Here is a 27,660-nt window from a genome sequence, read left to right on the forward strand (position 1 = left end):
TATATTATTATTATGGTGATGTTGTACAATCGAGTTTGGTCAGGGCCGTGTGCATGTTGACTAATATATTAAAATAAATATCGATGATATATTTTATAAACGAGCATATGTACTGAGCCTGACTCGTTCCTTCGTCGTTGCTTAGCCGGGACCGCAGGAGCTATGACCATGGCATTTGGTCAATAGTTTCGTTTTATGACGTAAAGAGCCGTTAAGAAAATGATTTTCCAAAATTATTATTTGAAAGAGATGCTCAAATAAGGATTTGGAGATTAACGGTTCTTTGTTTAAAAATGGTTACAATATCAGTAGCCGGTAGTTACTCGGGCAGAACAGGTACAAGCATCCATCAAATCGTCGAGTTTACATTGCTTCGATTAAAGAAACTTTCCTACGAAGTAAAATATTTTGTCAACTTTTCTATTGAAATTTAACCAACAGTTAATCTTTAATTTTTGATAATAATCGTCTTAAAAAGTTAAAAACCATACCCAAAAATAATTACCTCTTAAGTTTAAAATTCTTGATTTTCCTGTTATATTCTACAGCTGTGTACAAATACGTTTTTTTTCGCGGTTGCTGTCTTTTATTGTCTTAAAGCTATGTTTTACTATTACCGATGACTGATGAAGACGAGGTGTAAGTTACTGTTCATGTGTAAGTATTCTTATGACTCATATAACTCATAAGTGACCTTTTCTACTGGAACATAGGTAATATTATATAGTAAAATAATAAAATACCTACCACAGTCCATACAACACTACCTAGTTTTAGAAATTCTATATGCCACTAGGTCTACATATTTTTGTAATTTATACACGTCTGCAGTTTAAACGCGATATTTTACATGCAGAGCACATGCAGACGCGTTGCAGTATAGTTTCTTGTTTAGGGGAATTTATACCACGCGGTTGGTTTTCAAAACGAAATAGACGTTTATATAACAGTGTAATATAGGTAGGTACTAGTTTTTGCGTACATTTACTAGAGCATAAAAATACTCCAATTGATAACATCGAAAACGGATTAGAATTTTTTATGAAGTCTTGTTTGAATATTGATCTACTCTCTAAAAAATAAATAGTTGTACTGAGCATATTATTATACATCTACTACTAAAGTTTCTGAAAACTGGTATGTAAGATTTATGTAAAAAAAAATGTAATTTTTCTATTCATAATGGTCAATTAGAATTAAAGTTATTACAACATCACCTTTGTGTATTAATATTAGCAGTTTAATTATAATCTTTGTCTGTCATTGACTAGCGACTACGTAAATTTCTTAAACTATTGTAGGCGATAATGATGTATATTAAATAATATTAAATGTATATTAAGTATTATGAATGTTTCTATGTAATTGTATAGGTATTACGTATTATAATATTCGATTAGATAGAGTCAGCAGATTGTCTCATTCCGCGGTGCGCACGTCTAAGTTTTTTAGTTTTATATAAATTCGTAAGGTACATATTTAGGAGATAACTATTAGGGAATCAGATGGGTTAGTAATGCACTCGTGCAGAGGTGAACTTACTGTGGTGGTTGTGGAGGGAAGGTCCAATACCACAAGACCACTCCCAGAAACTGATAAATATATTTTATACCTAATATATAATATACACTTTATCATACATTCTTATTTATATATCTATTTCATATAGGTATACTGAAATAGTAAAATTAAAAATTGAAAATTCGCCATTGTTCTTATAATTGTTTTTGTTACTGGTTCACAGGGATTCAAAAATGTAATGTGAGCAGGCACGCCCGGAGGGGGGGCCAGGTGGTGCAAATGCACCACCTGAGAATTTTAATAATTTGGATTTTTCAAATAAATAATAAAATATAAAAATTCCTTCTTTGTAAATTTTTAATTTATGCCCATGATTATTCCCAATATAGTAAATATTAAATACTTATTAGCTATTCTGGCATCTGGCTATTCTGAGATACCACCGTCTGCCGCATTTTAGTACTGTGTACAGTCACGTCTAACCACGCGTCTAGGTCACATTTATTTGGTCATTAATAATATTATTATGAATTTCGTTATCTGACATCTATTCTGTGGTACACTATTATTTATATATATATATATGTATGTGTGTGTTATACATCTAAAATTCTATCTAATTTTTATATTTTATAAGAAGTAATAAATAAAATGAGTTGTTTTAAATATATTTTGTTATACCCATTATTGATGATAAATAATATATGTCATGTAATAAGTGTTAGGGGGTGTGGGGGGCAAAGCCCCCCACATCATATATTGATATTAAAAATATTTTCCACCTAGTGAGCTACATCTCTGCGGGCGTGCCTGAATGTGAGGCTATTGGCTAATCAGTAATGAATTTGCTTGTCGTTCTGCTAGTTATTTAAAATATATGTTTCAAAATTCTGTACTTAATATTTTGCCATGTGGAAATAAATTTGAGTGATAATTAATGCATTTATAGATAATTGATATAATTCATAATGCCTAGTAAATATTCATATTTTATGATAATTTCCTATTTTTATTAGTAGGGCTCGGAATTTAAAAAGTACCTACTTAAGATACATGCACTTATGCTCTTAAAAGTACAAATATGATATTAAAAATTCCAATTTTTTACAAACTATTTTTGTCTACCTAGGTGTTCAAATATTACATTAAAAAATATTCTAATATTTTATAATTTTTACTAAATGTTTATTAATAAAAAAAATTGGAAATGGTAATAAGTCAACTAAGTGTTTAATAAACACAATACAATAATACCTAGTGAAAACTCTCAAAATACATGTATATTATATGTATTATATGATATGTTTATTAATTTTTCTTTTTTCAAAATGTGTAATAAACTTAACATTAATTATTAAAATATATATTTAAATATATGCTCTTAAAACTACAAAATCACTAAATATGCAAAAATGTGCAATATAAACTTTTTAAATTTTTTTTGGTTGAATCATGAAAAATGATTTCAAGCATGCTTAGTATAATAAACCGAATACCCCCCCAAAAAACATGCAAATGCTACAACTTTTACTGTTAGAGTTCATCAAAATGACTAGAAAATAATATCAATATCTACAAATTTCTATTCATTTTTAACAGTGCCTAAAATAATCATAATTGGCGGTGGTATTATTATACCTATATATATATATATATATATATAATATGTAGATACTATATATTAATCATTATTAAATCGAGTGATGTTAAGTATTTACATATTTTTTGCTGGAGGCTCGCTCAGTTTAACCGATACTGAAGTCAACGTGTTTCAGTGACTTCGTTATAAAGGTAGTTTTGTCTTTTGAGGAACGAACATGAAGTTTTTTGTTGTTATAATTGGCTCGGCAGACGCCTCCTCCGACGACTTGATTAAGTATACAAATGTTTATTGGTAAAATAAAAATGTAGACAAATTTGTATAGTTTATTAAAGAGACATCCAACTTATGGTGTCTCCGTCAGTAAAAATACAAAGTACAACACAGGAAATATTCGTTCAGCAGATAGAAATATTTTGTATTGTTTACTGCAATATTAGACTTAAATTGGCCAATTGTAAGACCTAAAGGTAAGAATTATCCTAAAAATATTTGTGTTTCATTTTTAAGCTAGTTATGAGCATTTTTAAATTATTAAATTTTACATAGGTCTTTACTCATAACTCGATAAACATTCAAATATTGTAAAAAACCCAAGTTGTGTGTTTAACCTATAAGTTTGATTTACTCTAATATTCAACTTAACAACATAGAATAGGTTTTGATAAACTCAAATTTGTCATGATATCATACGTTGGTTGTAAGACCGACACTTAAGCAACCGTGTGTGGCGTCCTCTTATGAACTTTATTTTTTAAATATGATTTATTTTTTAATTAATAAACTTAATATATTAAACAAATAGGACTGCCGATGCTATATTGGGAGTGGAAGAGAGAAATTACACTATATATTATATCCAGATTCCAGATAGTGGGGCAAAGTTATCTGTACAACTATTAACGCCGACGCACTGATTACAAACGGGAAATTATAAACCACAAACCAATTAATATTATATTATGATCGAACCACTGAGGTAGGTGGTAAATAGTTATAACGGTATTTGGTTAATAATACACGCAAATATTTCAATCGCGATAATAAGATATTAAGTTGCTTCCCGTTATGGAATTATGTATATATTTATATGTACAGCGAAGCAGTCATTGGAAAAAAGCTCACACAGGCAAACTACTGCAACAGCATTAGTGTATTCAGGGGTTAATGTGGGGGGGGGGGCGCAGGAGGACTCAGTCCTACCTATTAAAAAGCGTTCCCTTTAACAAATTAGGTTTTTATACATTATAGACATTATACATAAAATTATAGATGGAACGCTTAATGCACTTACACAACGTTGTGTTTCCTAAAAGAGCGGTGTACCTAATCTCAAAATAATTCCCATAAATATTTTATTGAAAATCTCGATATTACGACGCACTGAACCACTTTTTACGATGGTTTAAAAGATTAGTTTTGTACATAATTCGTTAATGTTAATTGTTAGGCCCCTATCTTGCTTGTTCTTGATAATTTCGTTTATCCAATCATTATAAAAGTGTATGAAAACATAACAGTATTCCATTCCAATGTTAACCAATTGCATACCATGCGTTGTGTGACTAAAAAATCCATACTGAAGTGAGTTACATATTAATGGACCTCTGTGGTTTTGTAAAAACTGAATATATAAATATATATATGAACATTACACTTACACAATATACTACCTAAAAGCGCTGTTTGATTTCAAAATAATTCCTGAAATATTTTCTTAAATATTGTATTAAAAATATCAAGAACACGATGCATCGAACCACGTTTTAACAGTGGCCTTGAAAGATTATTATAGTGTAGTTAAACATAATTTGTTCCTTTTACTGAATCTCAATTGTTATTCGGTAATAACTGAACAGCAGTGATGTGTTTTTTCAAGCAAGTCATTAAGGTAAACAAATATTTACCAAATCATTTAGTTATTTTTCATCGTAATAATAATAATAATTCCCAAATCGATCAACCAGCGTTAGTATTAAACTGTACGATTCTCTTAAACGGCACATTCCATTGCTGCACAAACAAGACCCTGACACAAACCCGCGAAACACATCGCAGACCGGCGTACTGGCTTCTAGTTTCAACTGCAACTGGTCGAAGGCTCACGAGAGGATGCAACAACCGCGGCGGGCGCCTCGACGGCTGCACGGGGACAACACGTCTTGTTTTCTTGATTTGCGAAAGTGGTCACTGTCGCTGACCGCCGCGGTTACCACCGCGGTCATATAGAAACCATCAACCTTGATCGGCCCGAACCCTTGTGAACCCAATACCGCACCGAATGCTCGACGGCGGGGGCAGAGGGAGCAAAGAGCTCTTCACGAGTCGGCGACGGCTGTCGAGCGTTAGGTTGGAGTTTTAAGGAGAAGAAAAAAAAGGTTAAAAAGGTCGTACGCCATTCGCCCCGCCATATACCGAATACCTATATAGCAATATTCGAATATATAATAATAATATTTAACCTACCATCACGCTGCAGCGTGTGTGGGGGGTGCTAATCTAGTTTGGCTTTCGCGCTGTTTGCTTTAAATACTTTTTAATAGTATATATATATATATACAGTGTATTTTTCACGGGACACCGGATCGCGATTGATAATGCGCCAAGCTCTCGGTGATTGTCGTTTCGAGTAGCAGGCGAAAACAGTGTATGCGCGCAAGCACACCCACACCCACTGTCCCGCTATATAGATTATTATTATTATTTATTATTATCGTTGCAGGGACGGGCAAAACGTTGTTATGTCGGAACGACGTGTGAAACGTTATTACGGGTGCGACGCCGCGGGTACTGTGTGTGAAACGAATTTCACGGCGTCCGTCGGACCGTGATCGGAGGCGGCGGCGGCGGCAAAATCGTATATTTTCGCAATAATTAATAGGCGGGACGCGAAAGGTCGCTATTGGTCTGAAAAAAAAAAAAATCATAATAAATAAATAAAACTACGTTAAAGACGGCGGCGGCGGTGACAACGACGGCGAGAGCGAGCCACATAGTAATAATAATAATAATAATACATAGCAATTTAAAAACGGCAAAATAGAATATGCCGAGCGGTGTTTTGTGCCCCGGCATTATGATACGATATTACGCCTCGTGCGCGCGGGGTGGCGGGATCGACGCGTCGGGTGGGGTGTAGTGGGTGGTTGTTTGCGGGGCGATTAGCGCAAAGTGGCGGAAAATTATTACGCGCGGGCGGGCGTCGGCTGTGCGCCCGCGGCTATAGTCGTCGACGAGTCTGCCGCCGCCGTTGACCCGAAAGGGCGGCGGGGAGGGGTGAAGCCTCCGAGTCGGCTAAACCGCTGCAGCGGCAACTTAATTGGACGTGAAATGCGCTGGTGATTGAACGGCTCTCTCGGTCGGCCGGTCTCCGCGGCGCGGCGAGGGGAGGCGACAAGTGGGTAGTGACGACACCTCCCGCGAAGATGCGTCGCGCCTGCTGTTTGGCGCGCACGCAGCAATACCTCCGACACTCGTAATATTATAATATCACACGCATTATATATTATAATAACGTAACCCCCCCTCCTCCCCATATTGACAGAATTAAAATTTTTTCACGCAATTAGCGTGTGCATTCGTACAACTGTTTTTGTAATTTGCTCGGTTTTAGATTACCTGTCCGTAAGACATGCGAGAGGCTGGTTCAAGTTTGAAAATCGTATTATTTTACTTTCGTGACGGGTGACTGTAGGGTGATGGGGAAATACGTGATCACGGAAAACTGATTAATAACACGAGCGGGGTATGAAGTGCACATTTTCGGATTGGTGCTAATTACTTGCTAATATACACGATATAAAAATCATTGTGTTTGTGGGACTGGAGTGTAACATTTCTCATTTTTTTTTTTCGTTTTTGGTCTAAAGGAGCCTTAAACTGCAGTCTTAGTATATATATTGTTAAAGTAAAAACCACCAAATTATTTTAATATTTTGAGATTTTAAGTCCAAAAATATTAAATATAACTCAATCTAAAGATTGTGCCCCATTGCCAAGTTTAATTTTCAAAACTAACTATTAAACTGATCACCAGTTATAAAAATCTAGAAAAACAATAAAAAATAATCATAAAAAGTTAGTTTATTTTTATTAATCGGTTAATACCAGTCGGTTCCAGTAATTTAATATTAATATTTTTATATATTATAATAAAATAAAAAATTTGAAGAAAACAATTTTTCATATTTTATATTACACAATGATTATGACAGTTGACACAAAAAAAGATTAAAACAACACAAATTTACATGGCACTGTGTAATTCAATTATATTACACGTCATAACATGTTGGGAAAGCACTAATAGAACAAACATTTCCCTACCATTAAAAAACCCATCACCCTAATTATTGAACCATACAAATATACAAACTTAGTGACATAAGCCCACTAACCAGAGTTTGTGGAAATCAATTAATGTTTCTAATACCCAACCAAGCTTCCAACATCCAATAACACAAAAGAGAGTACTTGTGTTTGATGATGCACCTCATTTTCCCATACTTGGTGTTGCTTGTAAACTGCTAACTAGTATAAAAGTTTAGCACGTCATAATCACGTTAGATTACCAGGAATATTCGAGGACTCGCTGAATTCGGATTATGAATAATGAGACTATGACAGTCTTCCAAGGGAAAATTTAACACCAATCGTCAGCGTATAAGTTAATGTTTTTTAATTTTTTTTTTTCTATAAAACAAGATCACCCCCAGGTAAGAAGATATAAAGATACATTTGATACAGTAAATAATTTAAGGACAATCAGGCGAATGTCGTTTTCTGTTGTCTTCTATTCTCGTTTTGGACTCCAGCAATACCTCCGCCATAAATTCTTTTCCCAGCAAATACTCTGTATCTGAAAATAGTTTAAAATAGATTTGTTTTTACTATAATATAAGAAAAAGAATAAACACGTATTCTTCAACTAAGGCAAATTCAAAAAATAAAATACATTTAAACAATTACTTACATCTCTGCGTAACGGTCGATATCGGATTGATGCAAAGACGGTTTAGTTGATTTTAGGGCTTCCTTAAAATTGTCGTTTGTGATCATTAGCTGACCACCGCCATAAGACTGTAAACAATTTGATAATACAATAAACCAAACGTTGAACTTATTATAGAGAACTTATTCTGCAGTCAAGTTAGAGCAGTCGTATGTATATATAATTATATTCCTCTAAAGGTAAACACTCATTTTTTAAATACAGTAGTATAAACATCATTGGAAATAATTAGGAATTTTATTTTTACCACATCGATTTCTATTTATCTCATTGAAACTGTAGACTTAAAATTTATAAGTATTTAAGACATGAAATAATTTTCAAAATATGTTGTTCGCAATATAGGGTGCAATAGATAGATATAACAAAAAATATATATACTAGTTACGCACGTTAAGCTAGTTAGTAATATGATAACAGAAATAGAATGACGAAAATTGTGAAAATCATATAAATAATAAATAATTAAAGAAATCTTCTTATGACAATAGAAATTCCCAAAATTATATTTTTTCAAAATTTATTACTCTTTGAATGAATTTACTGGCATTATTATTCTAAAAAATATTGATATTATCAACAATTCTAAAAATTGTATTTTCAGTTTCAAGAAAAAAAAATAAAAAACATATTGCTATAAATTGAGCACAAGACGTGTTACGTAGGTTACTTAATTTAAAACTATTTATAAGTATTTTTGAATTATTTTAGTTTTAAGTGTTGACATAAAATATTTAGGATTTTTTTTGGCATATCTATGGAATATAATTTCTAACTTATGTGAAAAAAATACTAAGTTATTTCACAAATCGATTTATCAAAAAAATATTATTCCTTTTTTTTAATGGGCGATTTTACTCTAAGATTAGTCAAAAACACAAACAAATTATATTGCGTGAATGCTTTTATGTGTGTATGTGATACGAGTGGGACACAGAAAAAACAATCAGTGCAATGACATATTTTGCTATACATTTTTTATTTTTGCACATTTTTATCATTTTTAAGGAATATTAGCATAATATTTCTACTTTTTTCGAACATAAAAAGTTGGATACTAACTCTTAATTTATTAATATTGCTATATTACACGATAAGTCACAGACAACAAGCATAATATAATATCTAACAGTAGGTACAATCGTAATTTGTGTTTGAATATCAGATACTCAGATGACAGATGCCACAAGCCCACAACATTGAACTGTACATAATTTGAATTAAAGAAATTAAAAAACATTCTACCTCCATGCCCCCTCCAAAAAATACACCCTTGTGGCCTTATTGTGCCATTGGGATGTAGGTACGAGTTGTAGTATGTGAAGTCATTGGTAGCACATAATACCTACAACAACGATGGTATAATTACTGAACATATTGTATTTACCCTTGCAAAAAGAGTACAGCAACTTTCTAAACAGAACGCATGGATTCTCGAAGTGATTAAAAAAAAAAAAAAAATAGAAAAAATCTTTCGGAAATGGCGACAATACAAGGCGTTTATATTGAAAAAAATTTCACCGATAAACATCGTGATAATTTGAACTCAAAAGTGATTGAATTTCGGTATTTTTAATCGATGTTTATCGAGCAAATATAAACAAAGTGGTGAAGCACACGTTGGTGACACAGCGTGGCGCTCGCGCACGCACGCACACACGCCCACACAGACGGACAAGAATAGAACGGGATTATTTAATTGCTGCGGGACATCGGAAAGCCATTGAATCGGCTTTCATCGCCGCACCACCATCGATCCTTTTGAGGATCGGCGTACCACACGGGGACAGGTTCGCGATAATGACTTCTTTACTTTCGTAAAGTATTGTTTGCGTTGGGTTTCGATTCTGAAAACACAACACAACACTACCCAACACTGCCGCCGCCGGTCGGGGCGACATAAAATATACATTTGTGTTTTTTTTTTTTTTATCATTATTATCGTTATTATTATTTATTTCTTTTTTCTTTTTATGTAAATAAAGAGGACTCCGTCGATACACTTAAAAAATAAACGGAAATAAACGGCGACGGCGGAGGATTAATAAATACGCGTTGTACTCAAAACGAAACAAACAACAATTCCAGTTCAGCGTCAAAAGCGGGAAAGCAAACCATGTATAATATAAAACCTAACACTCGATAACAGTAAATTGAAGTTTTTTTTTTAATCCACCCTGATCCGCGACCGCACGACTCGCGGACCACGGTATCCGCGCGAATACAAGTACAACTGTTTGAAAGGTAAATCTGAAAGAGAGTTTTTATATTTATACTTTGGCTGCCAATTCGAAAGCGTTATGCGTGATTTTGTATTGGTGACGGTAACTACCCATTCACCATCATTACTTCGTATGTTGGTCATTATTATTTTCGGAGATGGATTGAAGCAATGACGTACACGGATATTTTCAATGCGAGGGGTTACATAAAAAAATTATGTGTAATCAACACGTATATAACAAAAAAAATACTATGGGAGGGGGTGAGCCCCCAATCCCCCTCTTGAATACGCTACTACATTGAAGTTCGCTGCGTAAAATACCAAGCAGCTATACTCGGGGACGAACCACCCATATTCGTTATGAAAGAAAAATGTATTAACAAAAAGAAGGTTTTTTTAGTCTTCTAACTTACAATAATTTTCAAGAACACTTATTAATTATTGGAAAATAATATGAAAAATTAATAATAATATACGAGTAGGTACCGGAGTATACACACATTTTTTGTGACCGTGGCGACGATGCGATATTTATTTTTATTTATTTATGAATACATTGAAACATCCCTTAACCCCTTAACGGACACCTCTAAATGGTGGACAATAGCGGACGTTTTTGTGGTTACGTAGACATTTTCAACATTTTTATATAGGAAAATCCATAAATATCGGACACTTTTATGGTAATTTAATTTTGGTTTTGACAATTGTATATAATTGTATCTGAGGAGGCAGCAACAATAGCAGTGTTTTGGCGATGCAGTTTTGACTTTTTGAGCAGCCGGATTACCAGTTTAGCTAATTAAGTATTAGTCTGTTGATTTGATCGCTCAAAACTGCATCGCCAAAACACGCCTAATATTATGTACAATAATATTATGCCGCTAACTGCATGCTAAGGGTATTTTTTTCTTTTGTATGAGTGGGAAGCGGTGCTTAGTTTATATTATATTTGTCATTTGTGTAAAAGTGCCAAGTGGATTAAGGTTCCGTATTTCCGTATACCGTATATTATAAATGTATCTATATTAATTAAAATATTGTAACTATAAGGTTATTATTATTATTTTATTTGTTGTCATGGGTATAATAGAGTGTAAGTTCCGGAATTTTATCATCACCCATCACTCACCAGGCTACATTTTCGTTACCAGGCGTTTACAAGTTAACCTTTGCTTCAGTATTTAAAACTTGTGCCAGTTGCCCTCAACCAAATTACCCTCAGATGTATACATGACTACAATATTAACCCTTAAAATAGGCAATAGGGGAGATACGTATGTATATAATAAATAATGTGATATGCAAAAAAATACGCGCATTATAAAAATCGTATAAAATTATATAATATAAAACGTAGGTATTGTATTTAGTAATAATTACCAACAAAATAATATGAATAAAATAAAATAATAAATTTAATATTTATAAGCATTAATTAGATATAATAAACGGCATACAGTAGTTAATTCGTCAAAAATAATATAAAATTAAAGTAAAAAAAATAAACATATATAATTACAAATATCTATATTTTACTATAATTTTATATTTTTTTTGTGTGTAATAATTACACGGTAGGTGATTAAAATATTATATTAATTCTTTTATAATATGATTTTTTTTTATTTTCAATTATTTACATGTTTACATTCCCTATTGGCTATTTTACGAATAGGTATTATAAATTGTAATGGTGTGTATAATATGTGAGGGCAATGTTGGTACATTTGGTTGAGAGCAACTGATGCATTTTGCTCTAGTTTGGGGGAAATTGGTATAAAAAAAGTACTTTTGAGAGCAACTAGTACACGCTTTTTGTTACCACGATACTCGATATTGCCATTCAATTTATAATAATCTATAAAAAAACAAAAATTATACTACTTGGATACCTATATACATATTTTATTGGTACATCGATCGGATGGGCTTCAAATTTACCCAACAATAAAGTATGGATATTTTTGTATATTATATAATATATATTACCTATTTGTTTTGTATAATATTATTATAATACGCAGTCGGAAAGACTTTTGGGGAGAGATAATAGAGTTGTTATTAACCGTCAGCATACACATGCACGCCGCAAATGAATAATTCAAATAATAAAAATAATAATAAAAGAATATAAAGAAGACTCCCCCCTAGAGCACGCGCGTTCACACACACACACACACACACACACACACACACACACACCCACACACACACGTTGTGTTATCTTATTTTTATTTGCTTGCCGAATTCGAATTGGGGGAACGCTCACAAGGCGGCGGCGGCACATTTCTTTTATACACTGTTATTGTTTATTATACGCCATGTTCGCGGATAATACCCCACTTGATTGCCTCATTTGTTTACTTGGTTTTATAATATATATATATATATATATTGCACATGGTGTTATTTAAGCGACCCGCGTTCGACACCATTACGCCGATATCGCCGACTTATAATACGATTATGTGTATAATATAATAATATTATTATCTATCGAGTGGAACTGCTCCGGACCTGTTCCTATAAGCGAACACTGTGGGTGCGGGTGAAGTACTGGATAAATGCATAACCAGACCGGAAAAAAGCCCTACACACCGAAACTTGTGATGCAGCATCACAAAACGATTCTTTAGTGCGATAATTTAGTTTTTGTTCAAAACTGCTGCTGACGTAAATATAATGAAACAATAAGATAAAAAATAATTTTGGCATGTGCACCTTTATATTAATTATGTATTCGAAATGTAAAATATTAGGTATAACAAATGTGCAAGGTCTAATGGTAACACTGCAGAGGGTTATTCGAATGACTAAAAAAATTTTATAGTATAAATATATCAACTTTGAATATCAATAATTAAAAAAGCGAATAAGTGGATGTCGCTCTGCTGTACAGTATAGGTTATAAGTGAGTCAGTGTTACGGATGGTGTTAAATTTGAATTCAATGATATAAAATCATTATATACAAAAAACGGTTCTGAGCGAAAACGGTCTGTCAGCCGATAATATTACTTAGTATATTTGATAATATTACTGAGCTTGGAGTCATTTATTTTACTGTTAGGTTATAGTATGGATTAAATTCATTTTAGCCAAAAGAATGACATTTGAAAATGCATTATGTGTATAAAATATAAAAATATATACTCTAAAAGTTTCCAGCACTCACGAATAATATTTTTAAATTACAACAAAATAACTAAAATCATTATTCTTAGTTTAAATAACTATTGTGCAAATATATTGTTTTGATATTTTGGTTATAGAAGTAACTACTTACATACAACATTGTTTTAAACTGTCAATCTTTAGCTATAAAAGCTCAAATCAAAAAAATTAAAGCTACAAAATAATTTGTAAATTTTGAGTTGAATAAATGTAGTAAAAATTTGAACTTCCAAAAACGCTCATAAAAATTAAATTTGACTTTCCGGTAGGCATTTTTTTTTTTTTTTTTGATAAATAGTTATTATTACAGGAGAGTCGGTTTCATTAATTAATGATAAAAATAAAAATGTATTGATTTTTTTATGTGAAAAAAATTTATTATTCTTAAGTCAAGTTGAAAATATATACGTAGATGGTACAATTAAATATTTATCAAGGTTTTTTAATCAAATGTTCACTTTACATGGATGTAAAAAAGGACATTATATTCCGTTACTATATTTTGTTAATTCATAGATAAATAGCATCCTCTCCGTGGAACTCTCTAGATAATGCTAAATGGTTACAAGTAAGTGTTTCCCAAATTGTGTATTTTAGGAATGTGATAAAAAAGTGCTATAATATTTTTGGCCGAAAAGGGAGAGTAGTTTTAAAATATTTGGTGAAAAGCAACATGGACGAAGAGTCTCGCTAATGATTTTAGATCATTGATAATAATAATATTCGCCGAGTAGGTACCTAGTACCTATAATAATATAATACTGATTTCTAATAAACCATACCACGCAGGATATTTTGTATAAGTAGTATAAATTATAGAAGCACTTTTATGTAGGATGTAGTGTAAAAACTAAACATTGCATAGAAACTTTTAGTACATACTACTTACAGTTTATAAATATTACGTGTTGTAAGTTCAAAATATATTGCAATAGTATCTCATCCAAAGCTTTTGAGTTCAATAGCTTAATAGAAAAAGTTAACTTTTAAACATAACTGCGTATTTATTATTGACGGATAACGGTCTGTTAGAAATTGTCTTATATTTATAAATTTAGTATTATTTTCGAAAATTCATTAGGTATCTATTAGTATTATAAAATTAAAAATTGCTTAAACATGTAATACGTACTATTATATAATGATAAGAGAACGTTACATCAACATTTGTTGCTTCGGTCTCACAAGTAGGCAAGGAGCACAAAGGGTCAAGCTAAGTCTTGTGAAAACAGTTTAGTTCCAATATTTAGCAGTGCCAACATTAAATGAAGGGTGCGGAGCATGGGAATTTTACGACCAGCGATTCACGTTTTTAAAATAAAAAAGCGGGTAAGTGGATGTCGCTCTGCTGTACAGTGGGTTACAAGTGGGTCACTGTATAATGGATGGAATTAAATTTGAATTCAATGATACAATATCATTGTATAAGAAAAACGATTCTGAGAGGAGGCGGTATGTCAGTCTTGGTTTAAGACATATTAATACCAATATATCTGAGTTAAAATTCGAATTTTAAATGCTTATAAAAAAAATTGTGCCTATGTATTTTAAATATTTTACAATTGCAATTGTAAAAATAAATCAGGAGCCTTGTATTAAATTTTCAAGCTTTTTCGCCCAACAAATAAAATTTTATTAGTATTTATAGAAAAAAAAACTAAGAAAATTGAAAATTGACAATGTCCGTAAACATCTCAAAAAGAGTCAAATTATTTTCAAAATTTTATCGTGTTTAGAAAATGCTAATATCAACATTCAGTGAAATTTTCAAGTATCTACAGCCATTCGTTTTTTAATTACAACAAAAACAGAAAATCGTTACATGAGAAATCGAGTGAATATCAAATGTTGTAAAAATATGAATTTCAAACGCTCATAAAAATTTAATTTGACTTTCTTCTAAAAATTTTTTTTCTGATAAAGGTAGGCAAACTTATGAGGAATCTTGTATTAAATTTTAAAATCTTAGATTTCAAAACAAAATTTTTTATGAATTTCTAACTTAAATAATTTCCAAATTTTCGTCGTTTTTACGTATTTTGTCAATATTTGAACTTTAAATGCTTATAAAAAAAAACTGTGACCAAGGATTTTTAATTTTTTTCATCTGACTTTGAAACAATAGACTAGGAGCCTTGTATTAAATTTTCAAGTTTTTTAACCAACAAATAAAATTTTATTGATATTTATAGAAAAAAAAAATTAAAAAAATTGAAAACTGACAATGTCCGTAAACAGTTCAAAAAGAGTCAAATTATTTTCAAAATTTTACCGTGTATAGAAAATGCAAGTATAAACAACCTGTGAAAATTTCATATATCTACGGCCATTTGTTTTAGAATTACACCAAAAACTAAAATCGATTTTGCGTAAAAATTCCCGTTTTTCCTTAATTTTTCTTTTGTTTTTCACGTCGCTTTTGAAAACTACTGGGAAATTTTTACTTTTGACCCCCCAAAGTACCAACTAGATTCACTTTCCAATCAGAAAAGTTGCTGTTGAAGAAAATCGAAGCAGTTTAACTGTTCTAAAAGGTGATGACAGACACAAGAAAAAAACACACATCATTGTAAAATCAATACATTCATCGTTCCACTCAGAATCTAAAAATATCGCGGAAAACCAACGTACTAACACAGATATAAGTTAATAATCAAACGTTAAGTTGATTATAGGTAAATTCAAACTTATATTTCCACTAATAACACTAAACGTGAAATGCTGAACGTTAATTTGTTATACTATGGAGCACACTTGTAAGACAGTGAGAAAAAATTAAGATATGGCGTCCTTATCTTAATATACTCATATAATAGGTACTCACTTTCGAAGACGATGCACAGTATTGATCTGAAAAAAAAATGTTATATTGATGTCAATCGTCAATGGTTATACATTTTAAGTTATGAAATTACATATATATATTATATAGAAGTACCTGTAATGTATAAAGATTTTTTAGTAAATAATACTAATAACAATAATAAATAAAGGTTTCAAGAGGACGACAGTAAGGCACACCGGCGAGTTGTTTCTGTCTACGAATTCGCAACATAGCACATCACATTTTTTGTTCAACAGTACTAACTTAGGGCAATAAGGTTTAATATTAGAGTTAATTGATCTATTATCAAACTATAAGACCATTATTCGTATTTACATTATATTTGTATTATATGTACAATAAAAAGTTAATTAAATCAGGTCTGTTGGGGATAATAGAAATACACTAAACACGGTAATTTATGTATAACATTATAATTTATAACGAATAATAATGTACTTCGACAATAAGAAACGCGTATAGGTATTGTATATTAAGCACTTTAGATTGGAATTTGAGTATGAATGAAAAGTAACACAAACTTCTATTATTGGTCTCTATCCTCTGATAGTCCGATAAAATATCTCTGAATGTGTATTTCATGTAAATGTTTTTTTTTTTACTTGTGACAAGTCAAACATTTTCCTATTATTCGTGGAACACGAAGGATACCATTAAAATACTAAAGAAAATGACTCGTATCAGATTCCGGTGTCAAAAAAGTAAAATGACGTTTGTTAGAACCCTCTTTTATATAAAATAATAAGTTTACAAATAATATATTGAATGGAAGCTGATAAATAGTATTATGGAACTGATTTTACTGTCGTCTGTCAAACTGCATAAAGTTATAGCGATAGTAATAGTTTATTTTATTCAAATAGAATTATAAAGCATTTAATTGATTTTCTCGTAAAACTTAAACATAATAGTTCATGAGACTTACAAGTTACTATTATATGAAAGTATCAATCAGATTCAATTGAATCATAACAATGAAAACAATATTTTCTAAATAAATTATTATTATTTTGTTACTTAATTTTAAGTCCATATGGGTTGATTTGAAATATTTTTAACATAATAGTATTTTTATCTGCGTAATAATATTATAAAATAATAAATTGCTATAAATTATTACAAAGGTACTATATTTTACAATACCTACAACAATATTGATTTGGAGCTTAATTTCCTAAATGACGATCAGTTAACATAAAACCTCTCCCCAGTCCCCACAGATTGTGTGAGTATGTAATTTAATTAGATATGTTCTACGTACCAACTACTTATTTCGGATGAAAGTTATTTTTTAGTTTCATGCAGCGCTATCTGTAGAACAAAAATTGATCGACTTTTAAAAAGGATAATTTTTGGAATTTACAAAAATAAAAATACCTATCATATTAAGGTTAGAAAACAAGCTGTCTGTTTTAACGAAAATTAATTTATTATCTACTGAGAGTAAAGGAAGTTGGATATCGACCGTTTCCTATTATTTCCGGTATGGTAGAATACTAGAATGTACTATAAACGCAATTCCACCAAAAAAATACCAAAAAGTAATAATGTACCTTTGGTTTATGATAGAAAAATGTAATATCAGAACAACAATTTATACGAAACAAATCTTTAAAAATTAATTAAAATTGACTTTAATTTGTATAAAAAAAATACATACATTGCTTATTTTTGACATTTGAAATTTTATTTTTTCTTAATTTGATCATATTGTTTATTATTTATATTATAATAATACCTACTTTGGGCTACCTAGTTTGATATGATTATTATTGCTCGGAAATAGTGGGAGCTAAAATGAACGAAATATGCACAAGAAATGGAAATCTAAAATATGCAAACAACTAAAAAAATGATATTTAATTAAATATAGTTGAAAACTTGCATTATATATTTATTTTATTGCTCGACATATAATAAATGCAATAATAAAAAATAACTTGTTTACATACTTATATTTAAGTTTTCTATAGTTATTCTCTAACACTTAAAAGAGAAATAATACTTTGAAATAAGTTCGAGAGAGGTGTCCGTTTAGATCGCATGTTTCACTGTACTAAACTTTTATCTCTACGCATTTATTTTTTCCTCTACATAGCGTATAATGAAATACAAATGTATGTTCATGGCGATTGAGATAGTTTTACGCCTGGGGTTAAATCCATAGTATTCCCTTAGATCCAATCTAAATTCGAATCAATTAGTAGCCATTGATTAAATTTAAAGGTAATTTATCAAAACAATATACAAGTAAAAAAATATGGGCTTCAGCTAAAAATCATGGCTATTGATGGAAATTTGATGTGTATACAGCTGGAAAAAACTTGAGTGCACCCATGGTAAGTGGTTAACAATTTGTCTGCACCACTTCAAAATAAAAATTATTTTTTATATTTTGATAATTCTTTAACAAGCTATCTGCTTGTATAAAATTAAATGGTGAAACATACATGTAAAACTGTGAATATGAAAGGAAAGCATTTGCCAAGAAAAAAGATTATATATTGCTCAAGCGAAGAGAATTATGATTGATACATTGTTCAATTTCAACGCCAATTATCAAACACAAAGATAAGCTTATGGTAAACCTTTTATAAAATTCCCACTACTCAAAAGATACAGAAAATGTGCCAAGGCAAGATGAAGAAATAGTTTCAATTATATTATTTATAAGTTTTGAAAGGTTATTTTTTTTATGTGTGTCTGTCGTCATCTTTTGGTGCTCTTTAGATTGGTTTATGCATTTTCTTTCGATTCTCTCATTGATTTTAATTTATAATATAAGATATATATTTTATGAGTTTTGATAATTTTAAATTTAATAGTATATTTATATTATTACATTTTAAATAAAAAAAATAAAGAAAAAGATTTTCAAAATATCTGGACTAAACTTAGTACTTAGTACTTTCTAAACATTATACACACCTAATTAAGACTGAAATTCACAAATTCAATGTTTACTAAATGAAGTATCTTTACTCTATAGCGCAGCAGTTCCCGGCTCATGGGCTGCGGCCCACAAGTGGGCCGCTAGCAGCTTGGCACTGGGCCGTGAACCATATAATATTATTATACTTGCCGTATGTATATATATATGTTATAAAGTGGGCTTTAGGGATTTTTTTTAAAAAATTGGTGGTCCACACAACTAAAAGGTTGGGAACCGCTGCTATAGCATATACTCATAATACGTATACCAAATATTGAAAGAGAATAATTTTAAACACTTAATGTAACGAATGTCGATATTTTTTTTATACAAGGTTACTTGTAAAATATTTTGGTTAAGACATGTAAAACATTAAAGAACTCAAAAATGTGATGCTTGAGTTGATTGGATTTCAACATTAAAAAACAGATTTCGTTGTTGTGTCTCTTAGGTTTTATTAATGGCAATTTTCAATATTTAAACTATTGATAGAATTAAATAGCTCATAGTCAAATATCTATAATCCACACGGTTATATCGAGTATGGAAGTAAATTTTTCATTTATAAATATTTAAACAACAAATTTGTACATACAAAAATTGCCAATATGAAGTAAAACTTAGGAGTCAGAAAGACAATTTTAAATATGTTTTCAGAGTCACATTTAATTATGTGTATCCTACCAAAGCGCCATAGTTTATCGTAGTTTTTTGGCCTGTACAATATATCTATTAGATTAATATTGATTCATCGACATATAACTAGATTCAAAATTCTCAGAAATATTTGATGTACAAAATATTATCAAGTTATAAAATATTATACTAATATTGAACTGAAATATAAAAATTAAAAATTATAAATATACAATTTTGTATTACAAAAATATTCGTTTAAAATTTATATTGTTGTTGTTATTAATTACATTTCTTTGTTTTATTATTATCTGTACTTAGATTATATTATAATTTTATTTGTCATATACACTTAGATATATTATTATTTATTATCACTGATTTTATGGATAATGGTTGTATTAAATAGGACTAATTCCAAAACAAAAATACTTTAATTGTTTAAAAGAAAATTCTAAATTGAAAAAAGAATGTTTAATATTAATGTAGCAAACGCAATTTAAACAAAAAAGTAAATTTATTAAAATTTATAGAAGAAGATTCTATTATATATAATACTAGTAGATATTTTGATTTGGTGGAATCTATACTTTGTCCAAACAAGAACACACCGAAAGACTGACGAAAAACAATAAAACTCTTGTATGAATTCCCACCACAGGCAGTCTCTGTCACCGCCCATTCAGGCGGAAGTTTGATGGACAGTAACAACTTCAGCCACCTAACGGCTACCTATCACAGACGATTAGGCATAGAGGGTCCAAATGTTGTGGCGTGATTCATTTCAATACGTCAAGCGGTGAGTTCTTATATGGAATAGAGTAGAGACTTTTGTTATTGCTAATTTTTTTAGTTATGTTTTTATATAGTTATATCAATAAATATGTTATGTGTACCTTTCAGTAATTTTTTTTCAGCAATTGAAAGTGTTGTGTATAATAGTCCATTTAAATCTGCGCCAGTATAGTTGTTTGTTTCATTAGCAATAATATGTAGATCAACGTCTTCAGACAAAGGAACTTTTTCACTAAGTATTCGTAATATATCTTCTCTATCACTCTGGAAAAATTAATAGAAGCTTGTTCCGTAATAAACTCACTAATAGTTTAACTTAATATAAATAATAAAAATAACATATAATTATTAATTATTAGAGTTCATACAGAAACGCGTAAGGGCATAAGGGAGCTAACAAAAGTACATCTAGGAATGATCTGTTTCAATAACGCAGGTTTATATGTATGGTACATTGGTGCAACAACAATTTTCTATTGAAATAGAGAACTCTATAATATTATTGAACAGACCGTTTTGTATATAAACCGATTTACAAAATAATCTTACTATTGTTGGAATTGGACAATGTAATTTGACCCCAATTCGACCAGGTCTTAATAGTGCCTGATCAACAAGATCTGGGCGAGAAGTGGCTGCAATGACCCAAACACCTTCAAGTATATCAACACCATCTAACTGGGTTAAGAATTGGTTAACCACTCTGTCTGTTACTCCCGTTTGATCTGAACCTCGACTACGAATTCCATTGAATAATATTTGTAAAAAAAATAATTAATTAATTAATACATAAAATCATATATATTTTTAACAATAATAATTAACAAAACTGACTTGGGTGCAATACTTTCAAACTCATCAAAGAATATAATACATGGTTTTGCATTTTGAGCTCTGTTAACATAAATCAATATACAAAAATTATATTACATAAACACAATTAAACATAGGTAGTTAAATACCTAGATATACATTTTAATGTTTAGCCATAAATACATTTTTACCATTTAAGGGATGTTATTTAAAAAAAAAGACATTAATTGGATGAATTTAAGTTACACAGTAGAATTAATATATCTGGACATAAATAAATGTTAAAATATAGTACATATTGGTAAATATATATAATAATCATTATTATAATAATTATTTAACTTTTTAAATAACTTGTAATCGCAAATTAAATAATTCTTAAAATATATAAAATACTATATAACAAACTACAAACAAAAATCAACATTTTAATCTATCTTTAATTATTTATTTAATGTAAAATCAAATGTTTAAAATACATAAAAAAAAATACAAATTATGTTAGATTATGCAGATCAGTTACATGAATCATAATCAGTCTATTCTATGTTATATATATAAGAGTGACTAACATATACTTGGGAGCTTAACTTTATTATTTCAGCAACTACTTAGATTGCATTTTGCTAGAATTTAGGTAAAACGATTCCATAGCAAATCATTGGAAACAATAGCTAAAAACGATATACCGAGGAGTGTGGTCAGGACAAACCAGAAGAACTGACAATAGCTGCCAGAAATTACTATTATAAATTACAGAGTATAAATATATGGTACGGTGCTAACTTTTGAACTTTTAGTCCATAATTCATCATACATATCATTTTTAAAACTGTCTATATAATTTACCTTTGAAATACTTTTCTTACATTTTCTTCGCTTTCACCAACATATTTTGAAAGTAATTCAGGACCCTAAAATATAATCAATGACTTTTGTATTAATAATTAATAAACAAATAATAATCAGAAAATATTCGGAAAATTACATTGACAGAAATAAAATTTAAGTTACTCTCTCCCACAATTGCCCTTGCCAACAACGTTTTGCCTGTACCTGGTGCACCATATAATAAAACTCCTGACTGAAGTTTAAGTGGACATTTGCTAAAAATATCAGAATGCTAAAATGAAGAAAATAACCAAATTATTACAAAATTACAATAAGATAAAACAATTTGAACTTACTAAAGATGGCCAAATAATTGTTTCTATAATTGATTGTTTTGCTTCTTTTAGACCACCCACTAGTGAAAAATTGATTTTTTTTTCTTTAAATAATTTCACATTATGCAATGAAAGTGGAACAGTTTTTTCAAAAACATCAGTCAAGACAGTTTTATTCAATGTTGCATCAGATCCACCTATAAAAATAAAAATGTTTTAACAACCAAATTAGAAACTATTAATTACAATTATATTTACCCTTGAAGATTTCAAACAAAACTTTATCACAATAGTCAATAAGATCTTGGATTTCATAACTATCCATTTTTTCACATATACCCATTAAAAAGTCATCATCTACATCTTTATCAAATTTAACTTTTTTGAGGCGTTTTGAAATAATTAGTTTTCTGCTTTCCTGCCAATTTCATTAAAATATATTGTTGCATAGTTTAACAACATAGGTATCATACCATTATCATAATATAAAGGTTTATTTAATACCTTGTCAATTGATGGTAGATGTATCACAGTTTTGAACACATGTTTAAACTGTTTTGAAAATAAATTTTCATTTTCTTGATTTAATGGCTTAGCAGTACAAACAACCCTTATACAATACTGATTATTAGTGTAGTGTTCAATCATTCGCATTAACAAATGAAGAGGTCTAAAAAATAGATTTTGCATTAATATCATTGTATAACAACTTATTTCATAAAAACAAAAATAATTCAAAATCATATTAACCAAATTATTATAAATGATTGAGGTTTTCATTAAAATATCAAATATTTTAATTAAAAATATTAAAAAAATAATTGTATACCGTAGATAGATATTAGACATGTCAGCGTGCTCATTAGGTTCAGAATTTAAATGACATAAATCATCAAAATCGTCAATAACAATAATAGCAGGCTGATAATATAAACATTCTTGAAAATCGCTGTTTATGTTTTTTTGAACTGTTTCCCACAATTTACCTATATACATATTAAACAGTTTTCAATGACTTATAAATAAAAACATTGGTTTATATGTTATAAAAACCTGCTAAGAAGCGCCCATTAATCCAAATAATTTTTACAAAATACGGACACTTGGAAAGCTTATCACAAAATAATTTAGCTGCAGATGTTTTTCCAGATGCAACGGACCCTTGAATAAAAATTTGAAATTAAATTTTAGAGTCTAATAGTATTTTAATTTGTATTTACCAGTTATTAATAAGTTATCAAATGCAAAAAATGTTTGTGGTAAAGTAGTGTAACATTGTAAACCAGGTTTCAAGCATAAAGATCCAGCATGATTCATTTGTTTGAAACATCTGCAAACAAATTGTTAATATTTTATTAATTATTTACATTAAATAATAAAAACTAATAAGTATTATAAATTAACACAATACAAATTAAATCAAATTAAATTAAGTTAGGAAAGTTTACTTTGGTAGCGTGCAATATTTTAGGTTTCTAAACGTATTTCTAAATGTAATAATATAATAAATTATAATTCCATACACAATTTCTACAGCTAATAAATAAATACCTTAATATCAACAAACATAACTATATACTGGCAACTAACAGATGGACGAGTGGATACAATGGGGATGTAAGATATTTTAAACATATATACAATTATAAGATTAAATCCTCATAATTTCAAACAACAGAAAATGTTTACATAGTCTTAAAAATTGTATGTTATGGAAATTCTAAGAATTTTTAGTAAGGTTGATATTGAAATCCACAAGACATTATGTTTTTAATAAAAAACAACAAGTAACAGTTTGTATTTAATATTCTAATATAATAATAAAGAGTTGATATCAACATCTCATTATATAATTAGTTGCACAAAATTGTTTTTATTGAAATACTTTTAACTTATACTTAATTCAATAAATGTTTTTAATTGTTAGCAGTATAAAAATAGGTACTAAAATTAAAAGTAATAATATAATTAAAGTGAGTATATTTGATTTTTGAAACATACTTTAAATCATAATGTTCCGGCTTTGAAATGTTAGATAACAACCTTTCTGATATCAGCTTAGGATCAGTGTTTTTTATGGATTTCACATGATTATTGCGATAGTTTTTATCAGTTTTACTTGTAAATGAGATCATACCAAAATTAAATTCATTAAGTAACACAAAAGGAATATTTGATGGAGAAAATGTCACTAATACATCTATTGCTGATATTTTGTTGTATACCACTCGTAGTAAAGTTGAATTATTTAAAACCAAAACTTCTCGAAGTGTGATTTCATCTTTCAATCGCTTTATTGTACATTTGATAAGTGTTTCTTCCTCAACTATTTTCTAAAATCAAGAATAAAGAATAATTTTAAACTTTTTACTGTAGTAATAATCTGAACTTACCATATTGTTTGAAGGTGAAATATGAATATTCTGAACATCACAAATATCATTTTCAATTCGACTCAATGGCTCCAATATTACCTTCGAATTCATTTTTAAATCCAAAATCTTGCTTAAGACATTGGTAATATAAATAGTTGGCCAAGTAATAACTTCCATTTTTTCAATATTATTCATAAATGGGTCTAATGGACATAAACGTACAATTATAGATGGGTTTTTTATTTTTGACTCGGTTTGGGAGTTTTCTGATTTAATTCTACCAAATTCATGAACAAGTGATATTTTAACAAAACTATTCTTAGTAGAATAGGCATCATTGTTTTTATATATTATTGACATATGCGCTTTAGAAACAAGAACACAATAATCATATATATAATCAGATTCTAATAATGTTTTTTCAACCAAAATTGTGCGATAAATAAAACGATTGTGATATTTTGTAATAGGAATACAATAATTTTGATTTATTGCGTCTGTTTGAACACTATCTTCTACATTTTGGTTGATGTAAATATTTCTGTCTGAAGACATAACATTGGGTTTTACAACAATTTCAGTTGAATCTTTTAATGATCCAACTTGTAAACCATTTTCCAAATCATCTGAAAAAAGAATAGTGTCCAATATTATATAAAAACATTATGTTAATGAACTTTGAAATATTATTACCGATACAAATTTTTAAATGTACAAACTTCGAAACCCATATTGGAAAAATTAGATTTTTATGAACTATTTGGAGTTGTTGTAAAATTCTATCTTGAAGTGAAACATTATTTAGCATCTTAAAAATAAATAAAAATATTTTATTTTGACATTTCAATGTGTTATAAATATAATTTTCATATTTATATAATAAACAAAATAAATAAATAAATGTTTAAAAGGCATGTCTGAAATTAATATTCTGTAATATAACTCAAATACCTATGTGCATATTATGTTAAAATAGTCAACAAATTTAAAGATTTTTAAATTTTGAATTTCATTAATTTAATTTTGTTATAAATGGATATTAGATAATACATTTGTTCTATTTACTGATAAACGCAGTAGAATAATCGTTCCACAACGCTTAAAAAAATGGGAAATATTTTTCTTTTCATCATATAGTACACACTAAGTATTTCCTAATTTTGTTTTGAAAATTAAAAACACACATGAATTAAATTTTATGAACCTGTTGTCTACAATATGTTTTGTTGTAGCTCAAATGTGTGTGAATAATATGGTATAAATATAATGTTCATGTATACTATGAGCCTAAGAGTCGAAACTTAATATGATAAGATTCTAAAAATTTTAAATGTTTAAAAAAAACTGGATAGACTATTCTTATTTTACGAATACCATTAAAAAATGTACATTTATCCTATCAAATACTTGGCTTAAAAATTTTTTTCTAGGACCTAAATGTTGATATTATGCCATTGAATATATCAATTAAGATGATATTGTACCTGATTGTATTGTCTCCATCTTATTTACACATAACATATACAAATTTACACCAAGCAGTTCCAATTCTGTGTTGTTAGTATGCATATTAGACCTATCATCAAACTTAAAGATAACATTATCTGTGTTCCCTTATTGATTTTATTACAATATTAAAATGTTTATTGAATCATAGCACTTTTAAACATTAATATTTTACATAGGTTCTTATAACTCATTAAATAATTTAAATACGTCTATGTTATGAGTTAGTAAGACAGAAAACAGATATGGTTACAATGTCCTCACAATATCATTTTACAAAAAAAAAAAAATAATGCCAGATGGTTAAAAAATTAAACTTTGGTTTTAGTACACATAAAATTGTCATTAAAAATGCATAGGTAGGATTGGTGTATATTTACTCTTTAGGAATATCATCAGAAATATCATTATTAATCTAACACATTATCTGTTTATTACTTACTAATAGGTCCCAATCTGCGTTAGTGACCGGGGTAACAAAGACTCGTTCTAATGGATAAACTTGATCAATTAATGAAATCAACACATACTGTGATGCATTAAGTCCTATTGTTGTTGATAGTTCATAACTAATATTAAATGCATCAGGTCCGTTTGAATTGCATGGAGTTTGACAATATGATGCATAAAACTCTTGTTGCACACCATCGATGGCCGTAACTTTAAGACAAACCTATATTACAACAAAAATTTACAAAACTAGTTTCTAAGAGAAATGTGGTATATAAAAGATGTACTGTATGATTGGAGTGTCTCTGGATGTTGAGTTCACGAATCAGCTTTGAAGACAAATGAACAAAATTATCTTCTACTGGTATAATATTCACCTGCAGCATCCGTTCAATCATTTTACCAGTCGCTCAACGTTTAACAATGCATGTAAGTATAAAAAAGAATTTTGTTAATTTATGGTTTCAAGATTTAGATGCATCATGTTGAGCATGAAAAAGTAAACAATAAGCAATAAGCATTTTGAATTTCCAAACATACAATCTACTGATAACAATAAGTTGATAATGAGTGGAGGTAGATCGTAGATAATAATATTTATAATGAAGCC

General features: G+C 29.5%; 1 protein-coding gene across 1 annotated transcript; it reads right to left on the minus strand.

The window, feature by feature from the left end:
* Nucleotides 1–7,776: 7,776 nt before the first annotated feature.
* On the minus strand, nucleotides 7,777–27,644 carry LOC111038848 (peroxisome biogenesis factor 1). The gene is made up of 19 exons (XM_022322108.1): nucleotides 27,338–27,644; nucleotides 27,043–27,273; nucleotides 25,788–25,902; nucleotides 25,113–25,720; nucleotides 24,721–25,052; nucleotides 23,940–24,049; nucleotides 23,773–23,880; nucleotides 23,549–23,705; nucleotides 23,224–23,389; nucleotides 22,978–23,137; nucleotides 22,741–22,916; nucleotides 22,542–22,676; nucleotides 22,403–22,467; nucleotides 21,575–21,634; nucleotides 21,290–21,476; nucleotides 20,842–21,004; nucleotides 16,357–16,382; nucleotides 8,094–8,200; nucleotides 7,777–7,979 (listed from the first exon to the last, which is right to left on the minus strand). The coding sequence occupies exons 1-19, from the start codon at nucleotides 27,446–27,448 to the stop codon at nucleotides 7,886–7,888; spliced, it is 3,111 nt and encodes a 1,036-aa protein (XP_022177800.1). The 5' UTR covers nucleotides 27,449–27,644; the 3' UTR covers nucleotides 7,777–7,885.
* Nucleotides 27,645–27,660: the final 16 nt, after the last annotated feature.

The sequence above is a fragment of the Myzus persicae genome, unplaced genomic scaffold (assembly GCF_001856785.1).
Source record: "Myzus persicae strain clone G006 unplaced genomic scaffold, MPER_G0061.0, whole genome shotgun sequence".
Lineage (NCBI taxonomy): Eukaryota > Metazoa > Arthropoda > Insecta > Hemiptera > Aphididae > Myzus > Myzus persicae.

Bases quoted from the DNA above. Each gene is read 5' to 3' on its own strand.
- LOC111038848 (XM_022322108.1), bottom strand. From the start codon at position 27,448: ATGATTGAACGGATGCTGCAGGTGAATATTATACCAGTAGAAGATAAT. The intron at 25,721-25,787 runs GTAATAATATTT...TTCTTTTTTCAG, and splicing joins ACATTTAAAAATTTGTATCG to ATGATTTGGAAAATGGTTTA. The intron at 22,468-22,541 runs GTAATTTTCCGA...ATTATATTTTAG, and splicing joins TAAATTTTATTTCTGTCAAT to GGTCCTGAATTACTTTCAAA.